At 44.5% G+C, this 21,108-nt stretch overlaps 1 protein-coding gene across 4 annotated transcripts in view; it reads left to right on the top strand.

Moving 5' to 3' along the window:
• Nucleotides 1-21,108, top strand: part of CDC16 (cell division cycle 16) — a gene marked incomplete at its 5' end in the record, with an annotated part of 41,886 nt that overhangs the window by 5,977 nt on the left and 14,801 nt on the right. For 3 of the 4 annotated variants that reach the window (XM_027776217.1, XM_027776218.1, XM_027776219.1), the window contains 7 exon segments: nucleotides 2,914-3,073; nucleotides 4,425-4,516; nucleotides 4,958-5,091; nucleotides 6,589-6,668; nucleotides 7,970-8,019; nucleotides 9,330-9,403; nucleotides 10,910-11,035. In XM_027776217.1, coding sequence (XP_027632018.1) covers nucleotides 2,914-3,073; nucleotides 4,425-4,516; nucleotides 4,958-5,091; nucleotides 6,589-6,668; nucleotides 7,970-8,019; nucleotides 9,330-9,403; nucleotides 10,910-11,035 — 716 coding nt within the window. 4 annotated transcript variants of the gene reach the window in all.

The raw sequence follows: 21,108 nt of genomic DNA on the forward strand, positions 1-21,108 counted from the left end.
TACACGTTGAAAAATGACCCCCCCCAGCCACAATGGCGGCATAGTGGTGGAAGTGAGATGCTCTACAAGACTGAGGGTGTGGACGGGTTCTGGATTTGCTAGTAGAGACTACCTAATACAGTGGGCACACACATGCCCATGATCGGAGTGGTGGGCTGGGCATCAAGACTCTGTTGAGGGTGCTCGCTTCCCCTCCATCTTTCACTCACAGAAGAAATAGATGATTTTTCTTTTTTAACTCAGAGGGCACGTGTGCTGGCGAGAGAGAGAACATACACCAGCCAGCCCACTCCCAGATAGGGCACGGCTATGCCGTAGCCCCTTCTCTGCATGTGCCTGGCATGTTTCCAAGCCTCCAAACGGATGTCAGCCATGTGGAATCTGGCCTCCCTGACCACTGGGGTATGGGGCCAGCCTATAATAAATGATACCCAAGGTCAGATCTTTAATCTAGACTGCTACTCCTTTTTTTTGAAAGGAAAACAAAATACATTCTTTTGTGCCAACTGGTGCCATGGTGGTTAAGCAGCTGGATTCCACATTGCTGAGTGGTGGTTCATGTTCTGGACCTAGCAGCTTGAGAAGTATGCTAGGCACCTGTGTGTGTCCAGAATGATGAGAGGAGGATGTAGAAGGGATTGTACCGTGCTCATGCCCCCGGGAGGAGCTTTCTCACTCTCTTTCTGTCTCCAGCAAGCATATGTATCCTATAGCAAATTATTTAAAAGGGGGGCGGGGCTAGCAGATAGCATAATGTTTATGTAGCTGGACTCCTACATGGCCAACCATGGTTCAAGCCTGGACCCAGTGGCTTAAAACTCACTCTGGGCATGTGTGCATGCATGCCCAAAGTCCCAATAGGAAAATGGAGGAGAGGGCTTGCAGTGTGGCCATCCCTCTGGAGGGCTCATTTCTAGCTTTATCTGTCTCTTTCTTCGGCAAGCACACACACACTACAGCAAAAATCTCTCAAAAAAGAAGACATTTTTATGAGATGTAATTCTCATACTATGTAGTTCATCCTTTTAGAATGTATAGTTTGATGGGGTTTTTTAGAGAAAGTTTTGCTATAGGGTGTGTGCTCTTGCTGAAGAGACAGGAAGTTAGAAATCACCCCCTAGAGGGGATGGCCACACCACAATCCCTTCACCATTCTCTTGGGATATTGGGCATGTACATGCACACACCCGGTGTGAGTTTCAAGTTTCTGGGTCTGGGAATCAACTGCAATCGACTGCGTGGGAGTCCAGTGACATAACCGCTACGCCATCTGCTTGTCCCCATTTTGATGGTTTTTAACATATTCACAGAGCTGTGCAAACCTTATCATGGTCAATATTAGAATATGTTGGGACCAGCAGTAGGTGTAATGGCTATGTCGCTGGACTCCCACGTAGTCGACCACGGTTCACGTCCTGGACCCGGTGGCTTAAAACTCACACCGGGCGCGTGTGCGGGTGTGCCCAAGATCCCCAGAGGAGAAAGAAAGAGAAGGGATTGTGGCGTGGCCATCCCCCCGGGGGGTGATTTCTCGCTTTCTGTCTCTCTGTCTCTCTCTGTCTGGTGAGCACACGTGCCCTATAGCAAAAAAAAAAAAAAAAAAATTGGAATATGTTTATTATTCAGAAAGAAACTGTACCTCTTCACTATCACTAACCAGTTCCCTTCCCCATCTCTACAGTTATTTTTTATGACATATTTTTACCTTAAGTAGGAATGCTGGGGCCAGTACGTGGCATAGTGGTGAAGGTGCTGGACTTCCACATAGCCTACTGCTGCAGTTCAAGTCCCGGTCCTGGTGGCTTGAAAAATCATACCAGGTGCTTGTGCATGCATTCCCAGAATCCCAGGAGGAGAATAGAGAGGGGATTGTGGCGTGGCCTTCCCATCCCTGGGGTGTGAATTTTCACTTTCCCTCTCACTGTTTCTCTCTGTCTGACAAGTGCGTTGCCCTATGACAAAAAGCTAAAAGAAAACAAAATGGTTAGGAATGTAACACATTCTAGGTGTTTTTGGTTTGACTACTCATCTGTTACTGTTAATTTTTTTTCTTTTTTGGAGAGGTTTCTGCTAAAGGGCTCATGCGCTCAATGGAAAGACAGAGAGACAGACAGTGAGAAATCACCTCCCAGAGAGGATGGCCACGCCAAAGTCTCTTCTCCCTTCTCCTCTCGGGATCTTGGGCACGCACGCACACACGCACACACACCTGGTGTGAGTTTAAGCCACCGGGTCCAGGACTCAAACCACAGTCGACTACATGGGAGTCCAGTGACATAGCCATTATGCTAACTGCTGGTCCCCCTCTGAATCATCTTTAAATGAGGTTTCTTGTGGTTCAGAGTCTTCAGTGTTAGCCAGATTTTCACACCCTCTTATTGACAGTAATAGTGAAGTAGCTGTTTTTCAGGTACCTTACTGTGTGCTGGAAAATAGTTGCATTTCCAACCCTCCCAGAATTCTGTAAGTTAGGTAGTATTTCCCCTCTTTACAGGTAAGGAAAGGAAACTGTGGATGAGAGACGTCAAAGCCCTTGTCCAAATCACAGCTCAATAGAGAACAGGAATTTGGACACAAGCAGGTCTGCTGGTCCCAGCCAGCTGTGCTCTTTACGGGCCTCTGGGACCCACCAAGATGCTCTCACTGGGGCCTCGCTTCCTGCTTGTACCTTTTAATCATCGCCCTCTTTGGGACAAGAGAATAAAACTAGGAGTACAGGCATCTAAGTTACCAAGTCACTTATAGAGACGGGCCGCAGTGAAATGCTGGGAGCTCAGGGGACAGACCCAGGAGACTTTTCTGTGCTTTGACAGTCGGGATGAACCAAGTCCTTCTAGGTGTCATAAAACTTCATTGTTGTGGTAACATCATTTTATTAAAAAAATTAAGTATTGACTCATGTTTTTCCAACAGATAAAGAGTTCTATTTGCCTTCTACGAGGAAAAATCTATGATGCTTTAGATAATCGAACCCTTGCTACCTACAGCTACAAAGAAGCCTTGAAACTTGATGTGCACTGTTTTGAAGCATTTGATCTTTTGACATCGCATCACATGTTGACAGCACAAGAAGGTTCAGATGCTGAAGTAGTTTTATTTTTAACAATGTTGTTTGTTTTGTCTCTTTCCTTTAACATCTGCAGAATCAAGAGCAGGCTTTGTGCTGGTGTAAATAGATGTACTCACTTTCTTAGTGTTTCACATGCGAAGCACAGTGCAAATGCATTGCTGTGCAGTGTCTTTTTTTTTTTTGACAGAGATTTTTGCTGTAGGGTGCATGTGCTTGCCAGAGAGACAGAAAGTGATAAATCATTCCCCAAGGGGGTTGGCCACACCACAGTCCCTTCTCTGTTCTCCTCTTGGGATCCTGGTCACACACACACACGTACCTGGCATGAGGTTTAAGCTGCTGCATCCAGGATTTGAACCATAGTCGAATCCGTGAGAGTACAGCAACGTAACCATTATGCCCTCTACTGGTCCCTGTAATTTTTTTTTTAGAATTATTTTATTTTATTTATTATTATTATTATTTTAAATTTACCATAGGGCATGTATGCTCACCAGAGAGAGACAGAGAGACCAGGTCCAGGACTTGAACCACAGTTAGTCATGTGGGAGTCCAGAGCCTTAACCACCACGCCACCTGCTGGCCCCCTGTGCCATGTCTTTTACTACCAGACCCTTTAGGGATGGCAGTGTGATAAGACCATTTTTTTTAGGTTGATTTGAGGTTGTATTAACCAAGATTTTAGTATCTGATGCATCGATCCCCAGTGTGACTGTGCTTTAAATATACGAGGTGCTTTAAACCCCAGTGTCAGTCTCTACTTCAGACTCATTGGTCAGACACATGGAGGTAAGGCCCTGGCCTCAGGTGGTTTACAAGTCCCAGGTGATCTGGACCCACCTCAGGGACTCAGACCTGCTGACCAAGCATGTCAGCAGTGGTACACGCGAGGTCAGCGAGACACGGAAGGGTTGGGTTATTTCATTAGTGGCATTCAGACATTTCAGTCTAGTGCAGCAGTTCTGAACCCTGAGATTTTGTAGTTTGGAGACATTTTTGGTTGTCATTCTTGAAGTACAGAAGGGAGAGTGGGAGGTTGCTGGTGTGAGGTAGGTGGAGGCCAGAGGTCTTGTCAACGCCCTGCAGTGCCCAGAACACCAACAGCCGCAGTGTAGGTAGTGCTGCGTGTCCTGGTTCTCGGACTTGCTTAGCCAGGAGCCCCAGCAGCACCGCCTCTGTCTACAGGGTGACTCACCTCCCAGCCCAAGAACTGCTGTCTACCTTCTCTGGTACATTTTGATCTTATTTTCTGAGTTTGATTTACTTAGACCAAGAACTGTAGAAAAATATTTCTAGTCGATGCCTTTTTCCCCTATGAATATGGTGATGTTATTTTTGTCTCACTGTTTTTAAGAAAAAGAACTTCTTGAATCACTACCTCTCAGCAAGCTCTGTACTGAAGAACAAGAATTGCTACATTTTCTATTTGAGAACAAATTGAAAAAGGTAAGTGTAAACATAAAGTTAATATTTACATTATGTAACTTCTGTCTTTCATTAAATTTGTCTTCTATTTTTAAAAATAAATATTAGCACATTTGTAAGAACAGTTAGATTATTTTAGATATATGATATGATTCCTAAAAAGCTCCCCAAAATAATGTCTACCTCCATCAACTCCTTGACCTAAAAGCTTGAGTTATTTAATAAATGGAATATTGTTGCATGAAGATGAGTTTTCTTGTTTCCTGAACTTCATGAAGTACTTGAATTGTGTGATAAAATTGAGAAAAGAATTAAACTTACTGAGAAGAGTGCTGATGAAACTCAGGAAGTGTGCGGAGGCTCCCACATGTCCTGTGTAAAGGTTTTAGCTGCTCGGTCGACCCTGAGTCTGCGTTGGCCCTATTCCTGCTCACCACGCATGTCCTCACGTTTCTGTTTCAGTATAACAAGCCTAGTGAGACTGTCGTCCCTGAGTCTGTAGATGGCCTGCAGGAGAATCTGGATGTGGTGGTGTCTTTAGCTGAGAGGCATTATTACAACTGCGACTTTAAGATGTGCTACAAGCTCACGTCCGTGTAAGTATTCCCGTTTGTTTCTGTGTAGGAGCTGGCGCTCAGACTGTTCTGTCCAAGGAATTCATGGACATGCTGTTTGAGTAAGCTCAAACTAGTAGATGATCACTTTACCTTTACCATTTGGAGAGTACCTCACAGTGCTGTCTTAAAAGCAGTTTACAGGGGCTGGCAGATGGTAGGTACAGTGGGTAAGATGTTGGACTCCCTCATGGCCAACCACAGTTCAAGTCCTGGACCTGGAGGCTTGCTTTCTCACTTTCCCTTTCTCTTTCTCTTTCTCTCTCTCTCTGGTCAAGTTGAAAAAAATTACAATAACAACAACAAATAAAATAAAGTATATCTTTTTTTCTTAAGCAGTTTACAGAGGGGCCAGCAAGTGGCATGGTAGTTAAGGTGCTGGACTCCCACATGGCTGATCGTGGTTCGAGTCCTGAACCTGGTGGCATGCTTTCTCATTTTCTCTATCTCTCTCTCTCTCTTTCTCTGTCTAGTGAGCACATATGACCTATAAGAAATTAAAACTAATAAGAATAATAAATAAAATTAAATAACAAAGTTTTTTTTAAAGGCAGTTTGCAGAGACAGGTTTATGCATATGAATAGATTTATTCTAATAACCTGGGAGGCGTATAGCTGCACCTCTTCCCAGTCTTGATAATTTGCAAATTTGGAAATACCATTTTGGGACCTAATTTAATAAAACATGTTCTCTGTTAGAGGCTGACAGAGCTCTGCAGGGCCAGGGTGCATGGCCTGAGCGTTCACTAGTGAGGCGGCTGCTCCACACCAGTTTTCCAGTGTGTATGATTTAACCTGTCCTTTAGCTAAATTACATATCCTGTCTTTTTTTGTGGCTCTTTTGGATTGTTTAAAGTCCTTGAAATTGAGGCCCAGTTAGGTGGCATGGTGTTTATGACACCTGATTCCCTCATGGCTGACTCTGGTTTGAGCCCTGGACCTGGCGGCTTGAAAATCGCACCAGGTATATGTGTGTGTGTGCCCAAAATCCAGAGAGGAGAATGGAGAAGGGATTGCGCCATGGCCTTCCTCCCTGAGGATGATTTCTCACTTTCCCTCTGTCTCTCTCTCTCTCTGGCAAACGCATGTACCCTATGGCAAAAACCTAAAAAAATAAAGTCTTTAAAATCAGAGAAATCTTTATTGGTAAGTCCTTATTATCTGTATTAAATATTTCATATTTTGATTCTTTTGAATAATTAGACTGCTTTTCTTTATGCATCATAAATCTGCTCACTAAGTAAATGTATGTGTGATAATGCTTTTATTTGTTCCAAATAAACCCGAAATTTTCCTTGCATTTAAAACTTACCCATTGCCTTAACTGAACCAACAAAGAGATAATGGAAAGAAGAAACAAAGAGCATTGTAACACACCCTTTCACCTGTCACACTGGACAGACTGTCTACACACAGATAACAGTAGTGAGTGCTGTCACATGCTGTTTCCAGGAAATAACGTGTTGCTTCAACTTTCAGAGTAATGGAAAAAGACCCTTTCCATGCCAATTGTTTACCTGTACATATAGGAACACTTGTGGAGTTGAACAAAGCAAACGGTAAGAATCTTGTCCTTTTTAATTGTCATAAGATAGGTACTTACCAGCGAGAATGGGGAAAGAGAGTGAAAAAAAGCACCCTCAGCGGGGCCTAGTCATGCAGCCATCCCTTTTCCTCTGTTCCCATCAGGATCTAGGGCACATGCACATGCATCCCCAGCATGTCTTTCAGACTGTCACGTGGGACTCGAACTCACAGCCATGTGAGACCCAGCTTTCTTCACACGGTGCTGGGACTGGCCTGGCAAATTTTAAATTTTTAATTAAAATAATTCTTAAGCCAAAAAGCTTTTTGTTACTCTTGAAATTTCGTATGATGCCCTGAAGCATGGAGAGCATGGGTGGTGCCATGTTGGGTGTCTGATAGAAGCAGTGACTGGGAGGAGCGTGTACCCAGGACCAGCGGGGAGGCCAGCGGGGAGGGGAGGAGCGTTTGCCTGGGACCAGTAGAGTCTTGCCTTTTGCTCTCTTTTCTCAAGTGTGTTGTGCTTCAAGGGGCATTAGGGTGTTGGATGTGAGCTGTTTAAATTCATTTCTTTCTCTTTTTAAATAAAAGGGTTCTTGAGAATACTGCTTCGGGTATGGGTAGAGTTAACCGTTTAGAAATTGGAAGGGAGCTGTCTTATTACCCTGTTACGTTTCAGAAGTCCGGTTGTGTTGGGCTGTCCCTTGTCAGTCCATCTCGTGGTAATAGTGAGCTTTAGTAGGGCGAGCCTGGGCAGTCCTGCACCGAAGCCCTGTGCCTCGCAGTGCAATCTCCCGACCTGGACACCTATCCCTGAGAGGCTTTCTATAGATGCAGACTTACAAGTGGCCTTGGTCTGACTGTAGGAAAGGTCACTGTGGAACACTTGGGGTCACACATTTCTCAAGAGGAATTAGTCGCCCTGATTTGAAATTACTTGGAAGTTTGGTTAACCACTTTGGCTGTGGTGGTTGAGCCCACCTGTGGTGGACATAGAGGTAGTCTGTCTGGTAGGAGCAGCTCTGCAGAGCCCTCTGCAGCCCAACACCGCCAAGTCCCTTTGAGGTGGCATCGGCTGTCCGTCCTGTCTCCCAACAAGCACTCGGGCGAGGTCTGGCACTGTGGTTCTGCCTAGTGGGGTTTCTATACCTCAGTAGGTAGATGGGTTTTTGTATCCAGCAGGAAAGAAAAACGTGAAATCATCACTTTGAGGACAGAATTATGATTGTAGAGTTGTAGCTTAGGGGGAAGTCATTTCTTAATTGCATTTGATGTTTTAATTAATTTGAATTAATTGCAATTGCATTTCATTCTTTTTTCTTTTTCCCTAATACAGAACTTTTCTATCTTTCTCATAAACTGGTGGATTTATATCCTAGTAACCCTGTAAGTAATATAAGTCTATCATTTTCTCATGGTGGTTTGGACTAGTATTTAAACAGTAGCTTATGTTTAAGGTCAAGCAAATAATGCTTTGTTGTTGGCACAGAATCTTACTGCTTAGGACACTTGGACAGCAGCATTGGCTTTTTAATTCATGAAAGGTTCTTGACATTTTACAGAAGCAGTAACAAAAATCTTTACTTTCGGCCAGCAAGTGGCACAGTGGTCAAGGCCCTGGACTCATGGCCAGCTGCGCTTTGAGTCCAGACCTGCTGGCTTAAAACTCATGCTGAATGTGTGTGCTTGCATGCCCAGATTCTCAGGAGAAGAGTAGAGGAGAAGGGATTGTGATCATCCACCCGGAGGGTGAGACACTGTTTCTCTAGTGAGCATACGTGCCTATAGTAAAAATTTCTCTCTCAAGAAAAAGATTAGAAAAATCTTTACTCTTCTTAATTTTTATTTTTTAGTAGTGATAATCTCAGACCTGTTAGGATGACAGCAACAGGAGAGCAGATTTGATTTTGTTTTTATTATGTTATTTTATTTGTTTTTTGCTATAAGGTATGTATGCTCACTAGAGAGAGACAGACAGCGAGAGGAAAAGTGAGAAATGTCCCCAGGGGGGTGGTCATGCTATAATTGCTTTTCCTCCGTTCTCCTCCTAGGGCCCTGGCATGCAGGCACACACATCAGGTGTCATTTTCAAGCCAGTGGATCCAGGACTCGAACTGTGCTTGGTCATGTGGGAGTTCAGTGATGTAACCTCTACGCCATCTGCTAGCCCCATGCCTGGTATTTTAAATACTTACCATATAGAAATAGGGAATTTCGATGGTTACGGTCACACACTCCCAGCTTTCATTGAGAGTGCTGGTAACTGCTTTCCCACACTGCGTATGTAAGGTGGCCTTCTCAGTCGCTGCCAGTCTGCACTGATCAAAGCAGTGTGTCTTCCACAGTGCCGTGGAAGGGGTCAGACTAGTCTCAGGCTCTAAGACAATCCCTGCAGTGTGAGGCCAGGACGCCTGCGAATGGGTCATCAGGGCTGTCGGGGCAGGGAGGAGCCAAGCGGGGCGAGATGCACAGGCTGCACTCGAAACGGGAAGTCCTTGGAGCTGTCTTCTACGCAGCCTTGAAAAGAGCTCTTCATGGTCTGTTCTCTTCCAGGACCTTAGTAGAAAGACCGTCTCAGAGAAATGTCTAACTTAAACCAGGACATGTACTGCAGGGAGATCCTCTATTCAGCCTAATTAGTTAGAGTCCAAGCCGAGGTGGGCCTCTCTGGTCATGGTAAACTTTGACTTTTTTAGGTGTCTTGGTTTGCAGTGGGATGTTACTACCTCATGGTTGGTCATAAGAATGAACATGCCAGGAGATATCTGAGGTATGAGTTTACCTGTCCCGAGTGAGCCTGTAGGAGCGATTGCTTGCTGAGGTGCTGTCATGCAGTGACTAGGCGCTCTTTAAAAGCTGTGTGAGCGGCGCTTTCTCCCCCGATGCAGCGTGCCTGCTGGGAGGGGAGGTAAGTCAGTGTGTAGACTCCGTCCTAGGGGCCTGTATAGTTTTATGTCGTATACAAGTCAGAGTATGAAAAATAGAGAATAATAGTTTCAATGGTTTTGTTTTTCATTATAGAGATAATAAACCTTCTAGGATTTGCTTGTTTATAAATGGGTAACTAACTACAAAACTTCACATGCGTTTAGGGTCACTGACTATGACTGTGGGCAGTTTCTGGCAGTGAGCTGGTCCATGTAAGGGTCTCCTGTGGCTCGAGCTCAAGGAAAGCCATGTAGCCCACTCAGGCTGGATCACTAGTGCTCTCCAAGCACAGGGGAAGGCTCAGTACATGAAGGACTAACTACTTAAAGACTTCAACTATGATAACTCTCGTGAGTCTGTGCTCGCAAGCAGAACGGGAAATGGTCTCCAAAAGAGCATGCAGCGGAGCCTGACTCAGACTCCGACTCAAGCTCTGTAGCCTACCAGCTGTAATTCCCCAGGAAAATATCTCTGACTTTCTCTTCTCTAAAAATAGGGGTGCTGTAATACCAATACCCCAGAATTGTGAGAAAACGTGGTAAGATGACAGGAAAGAGCCCTGCACTGTGAAGAAGGTAGAGAAGGACCTTGCGGTTAACTGTATGCTCAGCATTTAGGAAAACTGAGTAGGAAGATGACGGGTATTGTAAAAGTTTATTCGAACTGTACTTTTTTGATTTAGTATGTAAGTCAGTGATGGACTCTATGAAACAGGACTATTTGGGCAAAGGAACACCTAGAAAACAAAATGCTAGGAAGTGGGATGTCACCCATTATAAACCCTGTATCTTGTGATACATTATTCCCTGTTAACCATCACAGTCTCCCACTGGTAGGAGACTATCTATAGTCGTCCAGTCCCTGCATCCAGGGTGACTCTGCTGCCCTCCGGGATGTCACATAATCTCTCAAGCACTGGTATACTTGTCCTCAAAGTATGAATTCATCTGTGCTACAAGCCATTAGAATGTGACCATGGTGCCTGTGTAAGGCAGGTCCTCACCAAGTGGTTGTTGCTGCCGCTGCTACTACCATTTATGAGGCTGTAAGACAGATCTTCCCGATGAGGTGACACTTGTAAGTTCTCTGCAAACTGCTGATGAGCTCAGTTACATACAATATTTAAAAGTTGTGGATGTGTTTCCTAAAACTGCTTAAGCTATTGTTTGTACTATTAAATGTAATTAAGATGAATCAGCACAGTGTTCAATACTAGTGCTATGTTAGTGTTGAGTAAGTATGCAACTCAGTTATCTAATAATGCTAATGTCTTTGCGGCTCTCTACTTGTGTAAAATTAACCTAACAGTGTAATAAGTATTACCCTACTTAATGAACTTTTGCCGTAGCAAAGCCACAGCCCTGGAGAAGACCTACGGGCCCGCGTGGATAGCCTACGGGCACTCGTTTGCAGTCGAGAGCGAGCACGACCAGGCCATGGCTGCATACTTCACGGCAGCACAGCTGATGAAAGGGTATGGAAGGAGCTGGTTAAATTTTGGGGTGGGATTCGAGGCTGAGTCTGTGTTATTACTATTACTGCTGTTTGGTTGCTAAACTAAATAAAAACTTTTTTGTTAGAGGGTATGTGCGTTCACTGAAGAGAAACAAAGGGGGAGGGGAAGGGAGTGAGAAAGCGCCCCTGTGGGGTGGGGTGTGATCATGCACAACCTCTCCATTTCTCTGTCCTGTCTGGATTTGGGGCATGTATACACACGTGTTCAGCATGTTTCTTGAGCCTCCTTGTCTGGGAGGCAGACTACATAGTTGGCCATGTGGTATCCAGCCACCTTAAACACCAAGCCATGGACTGGTCCCTAGACAAAAACATTCCACTTGCTTTGTGTCTAGTAGTGAAGTAACTATGGAAATGTGTGGAGGGGTACCAGGTAATGAGCTTATCTGGCATTTGTTTAAGCCAGTGCAAGCAGGTACTAGGAACCAGGATGTGGGGTGCAGCTCTTCTCACAAGCTCATGAAGGCGTGAAAGTGTTGGTGAGCAGAGTCTTCTCTACAGGTGTTCACTGTGGTTCGGTGGTGCTGGACCTAACTGCCGTGTTCTAGATTTACGGCATTCTGGTATCGTGCACACTGGAACTGATTGATATGAAGGTGCCCCAAGAAACGTTACTTTGGGAGTTGAGTACTGCTGGGCTTCTATTGGTTCTTTTGGGCTCACCGTGGGTTTACAGGGTCGAAGTGCTTTTGTTGACCAGTAACTCACCCCTGTGTGGAGACAGGTGTGAGTGCAGGGCCCAGTGGGCTGGGCTAGACTCTGGCAATATGGACTCACTGGGTCTTCCTCTCAGTTCCTCGTGGCTGTAGAAAATAGGAATAATGGCAGGACTTACTTGTGAGTGCAGTTAAGGATGGTACCGTGTCTTGGGGTTAGAAGATAATACCAGGTGGCCTCTTTGTTTACGTGCTCGGTGGGATAATGAACTTCATCTTGTTACAAACTGTCAGATTCATTGACGCTCATCTCTACACCCAAATTGTTGAAATGGGTGGGTTTGGATCTCCCTGACTGCATGGGTCTCACCTTGGACTTCCATCACAGCACCACAGACTAGATGCTTTGTGAAAGCGAGACTGGCTGGAAGTTGAGAGCATAGTACCTCCAGTTTGGTCCTGGTGAGGGCTCTCCTGGCCGGCACATGGCTGCCGCCTTACTATGCCCTCACGGCAGTCAGAGCTCCACTGTCTTCCTCTTCTTCCGAGGACACCAGCCCTCAGTTGAATGATGGCACTAATCTCATAACCTCGTGTAAGTTGGAATACATGCTCTCAGGCCCTGTCTCCAAGTTCAGTCTCAGTGGGGCTAGTGAGGGCTTACTGTATGAATTTTGGGATGGTACAAACATCCACCTCATAGCAATCACATGTTTCAAGACATAACCATCGAGTTGTAGTTGTTCAGCGACTTTTCCGCCCACCTGAATGGTCCATATTCTCAGCCCTGACCTCTCCTCCAGCCCACCACGAGGTGAGGCCTTTCCTGTGCTTTGCTGGAGCTCAGTGCCAGCATCTGCCCATTTCTCTAGTCCGTGAGTCTGACGAGTTGGCAGAAAAGAATTTCAGTAACTTTAAGCCGTTTCTTAAGATCAGATGCTGGGGTCTGGTGATTTTTTTATACGGTGGTCTGGGTGCTTATAAACGCATAATGGTTATTAGCTACTAGTTCCTATCTAAGAACTAAACTTAATGATAATGACACAATAATTTAATGTTTCCCAGTCTAACAGACTTTCTCTTAAATTCCCATGTCAGCTCACAAAGGTAAGCATTAGTTTTCTCTCAGTTTCACTTCTGCATCAGGACAGCTTTGCGCTTTGTATTCTCCTAATTCCCATGTTTGGATAAGTGTTTGAAATGGGTATTGTTTTTTCTTCTTAGATTGTTTTTTTGTTTGGGGTGTCTGTGTGTGTGTGTGCGTGCGTGTGCTTGCTTGCTATAGGGCCACGTGTGTTTGCTAGAGAGAGAGAGAAAGACGAGGAAAGTGAGGTGTCATCACCAGGGGGATGGCCGCGCTGCAGTCCCTTTTCTGTTACTCTGTCAGGGCTTTGGGCATGCACACACGCGTGCCTGGTGTGTGTTTTAGGCCAACTGGTCCAGGACTCGGCCATGTGGGATCTAGTGCCTCTGCCATTGTGCCACCTGCTGCCCCACAGTGGGTCATGTTCGAGTGTCCTTTGTGATGTCTTCTGTGAGCTATTGACTGTTCACGAGTTTGTTTGATTTCCACGTGTTTATGAATTTCCTAAATTTCTTTAAGTTACGAACTTTACTTCACTGACTGGAGAACATACTTTGTGTGATTTCCATCCTTTTAAGTTTATTGAGACTTGTTTTATGAGCTGACATATGACCTAGTCTAGAAATTGTTTCAGATGTATTGAAAACTGTGCTTTTGTTCAGGTAGAGTGCTGTATAGATAACGGTTAGGATTAGTTTTTATATTGTCGAAGTTTTCTTGTTGATCTTGCAATAAGTTCATTATTGCAAATGGGATATCGAAGTCTCTATCGAAGTCTCTGACTCCTATTGTTTAATCGTCTGTTTCTCCTTCCTATTCCTGGCTTTTTTTTTGCTTCAAGCTCTGAATCACTTGTTAGGTGCATATATGTTTATAATTGATATGACATCAAGGAAATAACAGTTATAAACATGCACCTAAATGTTCATTATTTCCACTGACAACTTTGGTCCTAAAATCTGTTGCCTGGGGACCAGCAGTTAGTGTAATGGCTATGTCGCTGGACTTGCATGTAGTCGACCACAGTTCGAGTCCCGGACCCGGTGGCTTAAACTCAGGTTGGGCGTGTGTGCGTGCGTGCATGCCCAAAATCCCAAGAGGAAAATGGAAGAGAAGGGATTGTGGCATGGCCACCCCCTTGGGGGTGGGGGGTGATTTCTCACTTTCTATCTCTCTCTGTCTTTCTGGCAAGCATGTGAGCCCTATAGCAAAAACCTCTCCAAAAAAAGAAAAAGGAAAAAAAAAATCTGTTGCCTGGAACCAGCAGTTAGCATAATAGCTATGTCGGTGGACTCCCATGTAATCGACCGCAGTTCAAGTCCTGGACCTGGTGGCTTAAATTCACGCCGGGCGCTGTCTTTTTTTTTTTTTTTTTTTTTTTTTTTTTTTAATTATTTATTTATTTTTACTTTGACCAGACCTGGTGGTGGGGGGTGGCAGGGAGTGAGAAAGCAAGCCACCAGGTCTGGGACTCGACCCATGGTTGGCCATGTGGGAGTCCAGCACCCTTAACCACCATGCCACCTATTGGCCCCTGTCTTATGTTTAATGTAGTTAATTTTACCAGACTCTTATTTCTTTGTGTGGATTCAGTTACCCTCTAGTGTCCTTCATTTTAGTGTAAAGGACACCCTTTAGTCAACCAACCTTCCTTCCTCGTTTCTTTCTTTTTTTCCCCTTCTCTCTCTTTCTTTCTTGAGAGAGAAACAGGTACACTCAACAGTGCCACAGTCCTCATAGCCTTCCAGTAAGCTAGGGACCCTAGTGCACCAGGCCTGATGAGGGTGACCTGGAACTTGGATCTGGGACCTCCCTGTGGCTTCAGTATCACGCAACAATGTCCTGCCATCTGTGCCACTGTGGCTGGGCCCCGGTAGTATTTATTGCTGGGCAGGTCTGCTAGCAGTAGACACTTCCAATGACCATTAAAGCTGTGAGACAAAGGAACAATGACCTATTGCTTTTGTTATGTTAGCCTTTTCTCTTCCTTGGTTGCTGTGGAGTTGAGTTTCTTACTCTAACATAGCCTGGCCCTCTACCACTTTCTTTTTTTTTTTGGAGAGGTTTTTGCTATAGGGCGCGTGCACTCACCAGACAGAGAGACAGAAAGCGAGAAATCACCCCCCAGGGGGGGTGGCCACGCCACATTCCCTTCTCCTCCATTCTCCTCTCAGGATCTTGGGCATACACATACAAGCGCCCGGCATGAGTTTTAAGCCACTGGGTCTTGGACACGAACCATAGTCGACTACATGGGAGTCCAGCGTCATAGCCATTATGCTAACTGCTGGTCCCACCACTTTCTATTCTGTTATGGGTAAACGTTGCATTCTGTACTACTTGTACTGGACAGAATAATGTAATTATGTACATTACTCCTTGACTTGTGATGGCGGTGCCTCCAAATAAACCCATCCTAAGTCAAAAATACCGTAATTTGAAAGTTCATTTACTACATCTGGCCTATCAAACATCGTATCTCAGCCCAGCCTCTCAGCCCAGCCTATCTTAAATGTGCTCAGAGCATTTACATTAGCATGCAGTTGGAACATCTTTTAACACAAAGCCTATTTTATAATAAAGTGTTGAATATCTCACATAAATTACAGAATACTGTTCTAAAAGTGAAAAACAGAGTGGTTGGATAGGTGCTGCAGAGATAGCTGGATCTCATGTGGCCACCCAGGGTTCGAGTCCCAGCGCTGGCAGCTTACGTGCCAGGCACACACAGCCTGGTAGGATAGAGAAATGAAAGAGAAGGGACTGCAGTGTGACTCGAGCCTCTGGGCTTCTCGCTCCTGAATGTGCATATGCCCTCTGACCTTAAAAAGTGTAACCATTGCACTGAGGGCTGGCCCCAGCACTTAACATATCCAACTGCCTTCTAGCCTCCATGGTATCTGATGAGAAGACAGCTGTTACTCTCTATTTTTATTTTTAAAACTTATTTACATTGAATCATATCTTTACAGTGTACAACATTTCTTTTTCCAGCATAAACATTATGCATGTCAGTTAAGCCAAAGATATTTCTCTCTAACTTACCTCTCATTTTTTTGTTAATTAAGCATACTTTACTTGTTTCTTCTTCCCCCTTCTCCCTTCTATACTAAACTTTTCCATATTTTATTGATTCACAAAATACCTTAAACTAAAAATAAGGACAAAGCTAGACTCTAGTTACAAGTGCCCTATAATTTTCTAATGAAACATTTATTTTTAATTAATTAATTAATTTACATTCATTCCTGAGCATCGTCACAGCATACCAAATGTCATTTCCCATCCAGAATATACTGCAGAGTGGCTTAATCCTACATATTATCATCGGTAGTTTTTCATTTCTAGCTTCATATCTGTATATGTGTGTGTACACACATATATATACATATGTGTATATATACATATATATTTTTTTTTACCCATTTCTCACCCTCTGCCATTTCCCACCCTTCTTCCACACTGTCTTAGTGTCTACAGTTGTTTTCTATTCCTTTTTCCCAAAAATTTTATCGATTTTTCTCTTTCTTTCTTTCTTTCTTTTTTTCTTTTCTTTGGAGAAGTTTTTGCTATAGGGCATGTGTGCTCCCCAGAGAGACAGAGACAGACAGAAAGTGGGAAATCACCCCCTGGGGGGATGGCCAGGCCACAAATCCCTTCTCCTGCAGTCTCCTCTTGGGATCTTGGGGCATGCACGCACACGCGCCTGGCATGACTTTAAGCCACTGGGTTTGGGACGCAAACTGCAGTCGACTACATGGGAGTCCAGCAACATAGCCATTATGCCAACTGCTGGTCCCCAAAATTTCTTAAATAATCTATTTTCAATAGCAAGTTCAGCTGGTATATACATATCTGTGAATACATGTCTGACTTTAGGTGTGAAACTGAGTAGAATGAATATACTACAGAGTAGCACCTAGCTGATGATATAGCTTACTACGGTCATTAAATAGATTTTTTTAATATATTTTTTAATTTCAAAAAAAGCAGTTTCAGCTTTAATAAATCAAAGGGATGCTAAGGAACTTTGCTTAAAACTTAAAGGCAGGAAACGGGATTCTGTTCAAATAGTAGTTACATGAACCTATAGAAATCTTAAAAACTTGAAAACAAAGCCTAGGAAAAAATCAGCAATGTTTTAGTCAAAAGTCATAAATTCTATTTCACCAGTTCAGTCTCGTGTACTTTATCTTCTGATCTTCCTGATTAAATTCTGGGATATAATATTCAACTCCAGACTTGTGCCTATGATTAAGTTGCCCATTTTCTTAGTTTTTGAACTCTTATTTCTCTTATTTCAATTTTCCTGGTATAGCACTCCCTTCAGAACTTCTTTGAGATCTGGTCTGGTGTTGGTAAATTATTTCAGGATTTTTTTTAATCTGAGACTGTTCTTGTCTTTTCTTCCCATGTGAAGGATAGATAATCTTGCTGGGTACAATATTCTTGGTCGAAATTGCTTTTCCCTAACACTTTGAATATATTTTCCCATTCTTTCCTCACTCACATTGTTTCTAATGAGAGGTCTGCTGTTAGCCTGATGGGATATCCCTTAGAGGTCACTTGATATTTCTCTCTTACCAATCTTGGTATCTTGTCTTTGTGGTTTTAGTCAGTCTGGCTGTAATGTGTCTTGGAGAAGATCTTCTTGGGTTGATTCTATTTGGGGTCCTTTGTAATTCTTGGGATTGGATCTTTGAGTGCCTCTCTAGGTTTGGAAAGTTTTCTTGCAGGATTTCATGGAATAGATTATCAATGCCCTTATGAGTCTCTTCGCCTTCTGGGATACCAATTATCCAGATGTTTGGACGTTTGATGATATCTAGTATTTTTCATATATTCTCATTTTGGGGGGCAATTTTCTGTGTTTGCGGTGGGTTTTTCTAGGCCAGCGATTCTCTCTTCTACATCTGAGATTTGATTTTCTGTATGATCTAGTCTGCTTTTAATACTTTCAAGGGAGGTTTTGACTTCTTGTATTGTTGACGGGGAAAAAACAACCAACTGTAAAATGAATAATTAATAATTAATGCGGTTTATTTCCAAGCCAACTGTGAGTGACCTAGGCCCGGAGAAGAGGCATACATGCCTTTCTCGGGGTGATCATGTACAGGGGTTCTTTTTATTTGTTTTTGAGATTGACAGACAACATTTAGTGAAAAGATTTTCCATTGGTCTGTCCCAAAAAGGCAGGACATGTAGAAGTGGGGTCTTGTGGGTTATAGGTGGGTTCCACAGTTCTTAGGTTGGTGATTGGAGGGGAAGGTCTGTGTCTTAGTTAAAGAAAGGCTTAATCTACATCTCAAGGAAAAGAGAAGTTCTGTGTCTTGGGAAGAGATAAGCACAAGAATATACTGTAATGGGTTAAAATATACATCTCTGAGATACTGTGCCAGGAAAGGGAGGTAGGAAGAATCCTGTTAATAGAAAATAAATGGTCTGTTAATGTTTGTGGGCATGACCTCCCCAGTCCCTTTTGAAAAGATTTTGGAAAATAGGAAAAGTAGTCAGACTTCTGTCCACACAACTGCTGGTCCCATGGACGGCTTCTTAAAAGTGGTAACATATGCCTTGGTCCTTTAAGATGAATGGATTTTTGTTTGTTTTTAAAAAGCAGTACTAGGACCAGCAGATAGCGTAATGGTTACGTCACTGGACTCCCACGTAGTTGACTGTGGTTCTAGTTCTGGATCTGTGGCTTAAAACTCACACCAGGTGCATGTGTGTGTGTGCCCAAGATCCCAAGAAGAGAATGGGGAGAAGGGATTGCAGTGTGGTCATCCCCCAGGGGCTGGTTTCTCTCTTTCTGTCTCTCTGTCTCTCCAGTGAGCATATACACTCCATAACAAAAAAATCTCTCTTAAAAAAAAAAAAAAGAGGGGAGTCAGGCGTGGAGGAGGGGGATCTGCGATCTCTGTTCCGTTTGCACTCTTTGTGCATCAGATTCAGTGGGAATGGAGGACTATCTGACCCTGATCAGATGCAGATGTTTGGATCCTGTTCACTTGGACCAGTGTAGGCACTTGGTGCATAGAGGCTGAACAGCTAATGAATAAAGATAAGGAAAAAGAATTAGAGAGGAGGAAAGAAGAAGAAAAGATAAAATGAAAAAGGTGAAAGAAAAAAGATATTAAAAAAGCATTAGATTTTAATTTTAAAAAGCAAAAATGAAAACTGCGCGGCACATGAATATTTCACAGCTCAGGTTTGGTAACCATTTCAGGATGGTCTGGGTTTGTGCCTTTCCGAAATGAAATGGGGAAAGGCCCCAATTAAGCACAATAAAGGAAGTGCTTGAGAGCCCAGAGGACACTTTACCTTAAAACAGAACAGAACAAAACAATGTAAATGGCACAGGGAGACACAGAGAGATGGAGAGAAATGGAGAGAAGGAGAAGAGGTAGCCCTGCCCACTAGGACTGAATCTAGAGGGGGGATGTCTCAGCAGAAAACGTCTTCAGTTTTGGTCAAGGAAAGCAGCATTTCACATCTCAGGTCCAGTATCCATCTCCAGACAGCTGTTACTCTTGAGGATCCCAGACAGGTACTCCAGCAGGACCCCCTGCCGCAGCCCACACCCAGTCTCCGCAGCAGAGGGCACAGGCACACGCATGTGCCCAGTGCTCTGGGTGGCCCTGCGACCTGAACCAGGGCTTTCCTCTCGTGGGTCCAGTTGTGCAGCACCTGGGCCCATCAAGATCTCTTTTTGTGTTTTCAGTAGCTTGACTATGATTTGTCTAGCTCTGGATTTCTTTGAAAAGTTAATCATTCTGGGAACCAGCAGTTAGCGTAATGGCTATGTCGCTGGACTCCACGTAGTCAACCGTGGTTCGCATCCCGGACCCGGTGGCTTAGAACTCACGCTGGGCGCGTGTGCATGCATGCCCAAGATCCCAAGAGGAGAATGGAGGAGAAGGGATTGCGGCGTGACCATCCCCCCTGGGGGGTGATTTCTCGCTTTCTGTCTCTATGTCTCTCTCTGTCTGTCTGGCGAGTGCACGCACCCTGTAGCGAAAACCTCTAAAAAAAAAAAAAAATAAGTTAATCATTCTTGGGAATTTTCTGAGCTTGGGAAGTTTTTGGCTGTCACTTCCTCAAATATTTCTGCTCTTTTCTCTCTCCTTTTTCCTCTGGGAGCCTGTGGTATATATGTCAGTATGATTGGTGATACTCCAAGATCCCTGAGGCTGTATTCAGTTTTCTTTATTTGTTTCTTCCATGAGAGAGGGAGACAGCACCCCTACCAGGGTCTTCACACGATGGCCTTGTCCTGGCCCCAGCTCTGGCCAGCCAGGATCACGGGCACGTGTACGTGAGCCTGCCGCACGGACTGACCTCAGGACACACTCGGGCGGGACCTTCCCATGCGGCCTCAGCACTGCAGAGCATCGCTTGCTGCTGCAGCACGGTGGCCGGCCTTCCGTGTAACTTTTCTTCATCCCTCTGTTCTTGCTTCTCAGACAGGAGCATCTCCATTGACCTGTCTTCACGAAGGTCACGGGTGCCCCTGCTGTCTAGTGTGCTCGGCCTCAGCTGGCTTCTCAGCTCCAGAACTGCTCTCTGGCTCATTTCTGTAATTGCTGTCTCTGTTCTCTGTTGGGTGAGATATTGTTTTCGTACTTGTTTTGAATTTTATAGACTGAATTTCCATTCAGTTCTTTGAATCTTTAAAGTAGCCCATTTAAGGTATTGCTCTTTAGCCAACATCTGGGCTTCCTCCCAGACAGTTTGCCTTTGACGGCTTTTTCCTGTGTGAGGCACACTTTCCTGTCTCTTTGTGTGAGTTTTATTTTTGTTGAGAGTAGACCTTTACAGTAATAGAACGTGGCAGTTCGGGAGCTCGGACTTCCCTCCGACCGTAGGACTTGCAGTTTGTCAGTGGTTCCCAGCCTGACACCACAGTCCATGTCTGTGGCTGGACGTGCTGCCGAAGCTCGGGATAGTCTGCTCGATGGCTTCGTTCTGGTGCTGAGCTCTTTGCTGGAAGCCTGCACCCCTGGTGGGTACCTTCAACACTTGGGCAGGTGAGGCTCTGACCTAGCTTTGCTTCCTGCTGGCACAGTGCCTTAAGGTCAGCCAGAGGTGGGAGCATCAGGCCTCCCAGGTCTGCCCCGTGCTGGCAGACAGCTGATGTACGTCGCTTTCTGGCTCTCAGAACCCTTCGTGGGCCCCTTAATCCCACACTTCAGCTCTTGACCAGCCTCTTCTTTGCCCTAGCTGGTAGAACCGATGCCAAATTGTTGCTCTCATTGACTTTTCAGCAAATCTTAAATGGGAATGGAGGTGTGT

The sequence above is a fragment of the Tupaia chinensis genome, unplaced genomic scaffold (genome assembly GCF_000334495.1).
Source record: "Tupaia chinensis unplaced genomic scaffold, TupChi_1.0 Scaffold000644_1, whole genome shotgun sequence".
Classification (NCBI taxonomy): Eukaryota; Metazoa; Chordata; class Mammalia; order Scandentia; family Tupaiidae; genus Tupaia; species Tupaia belangeri.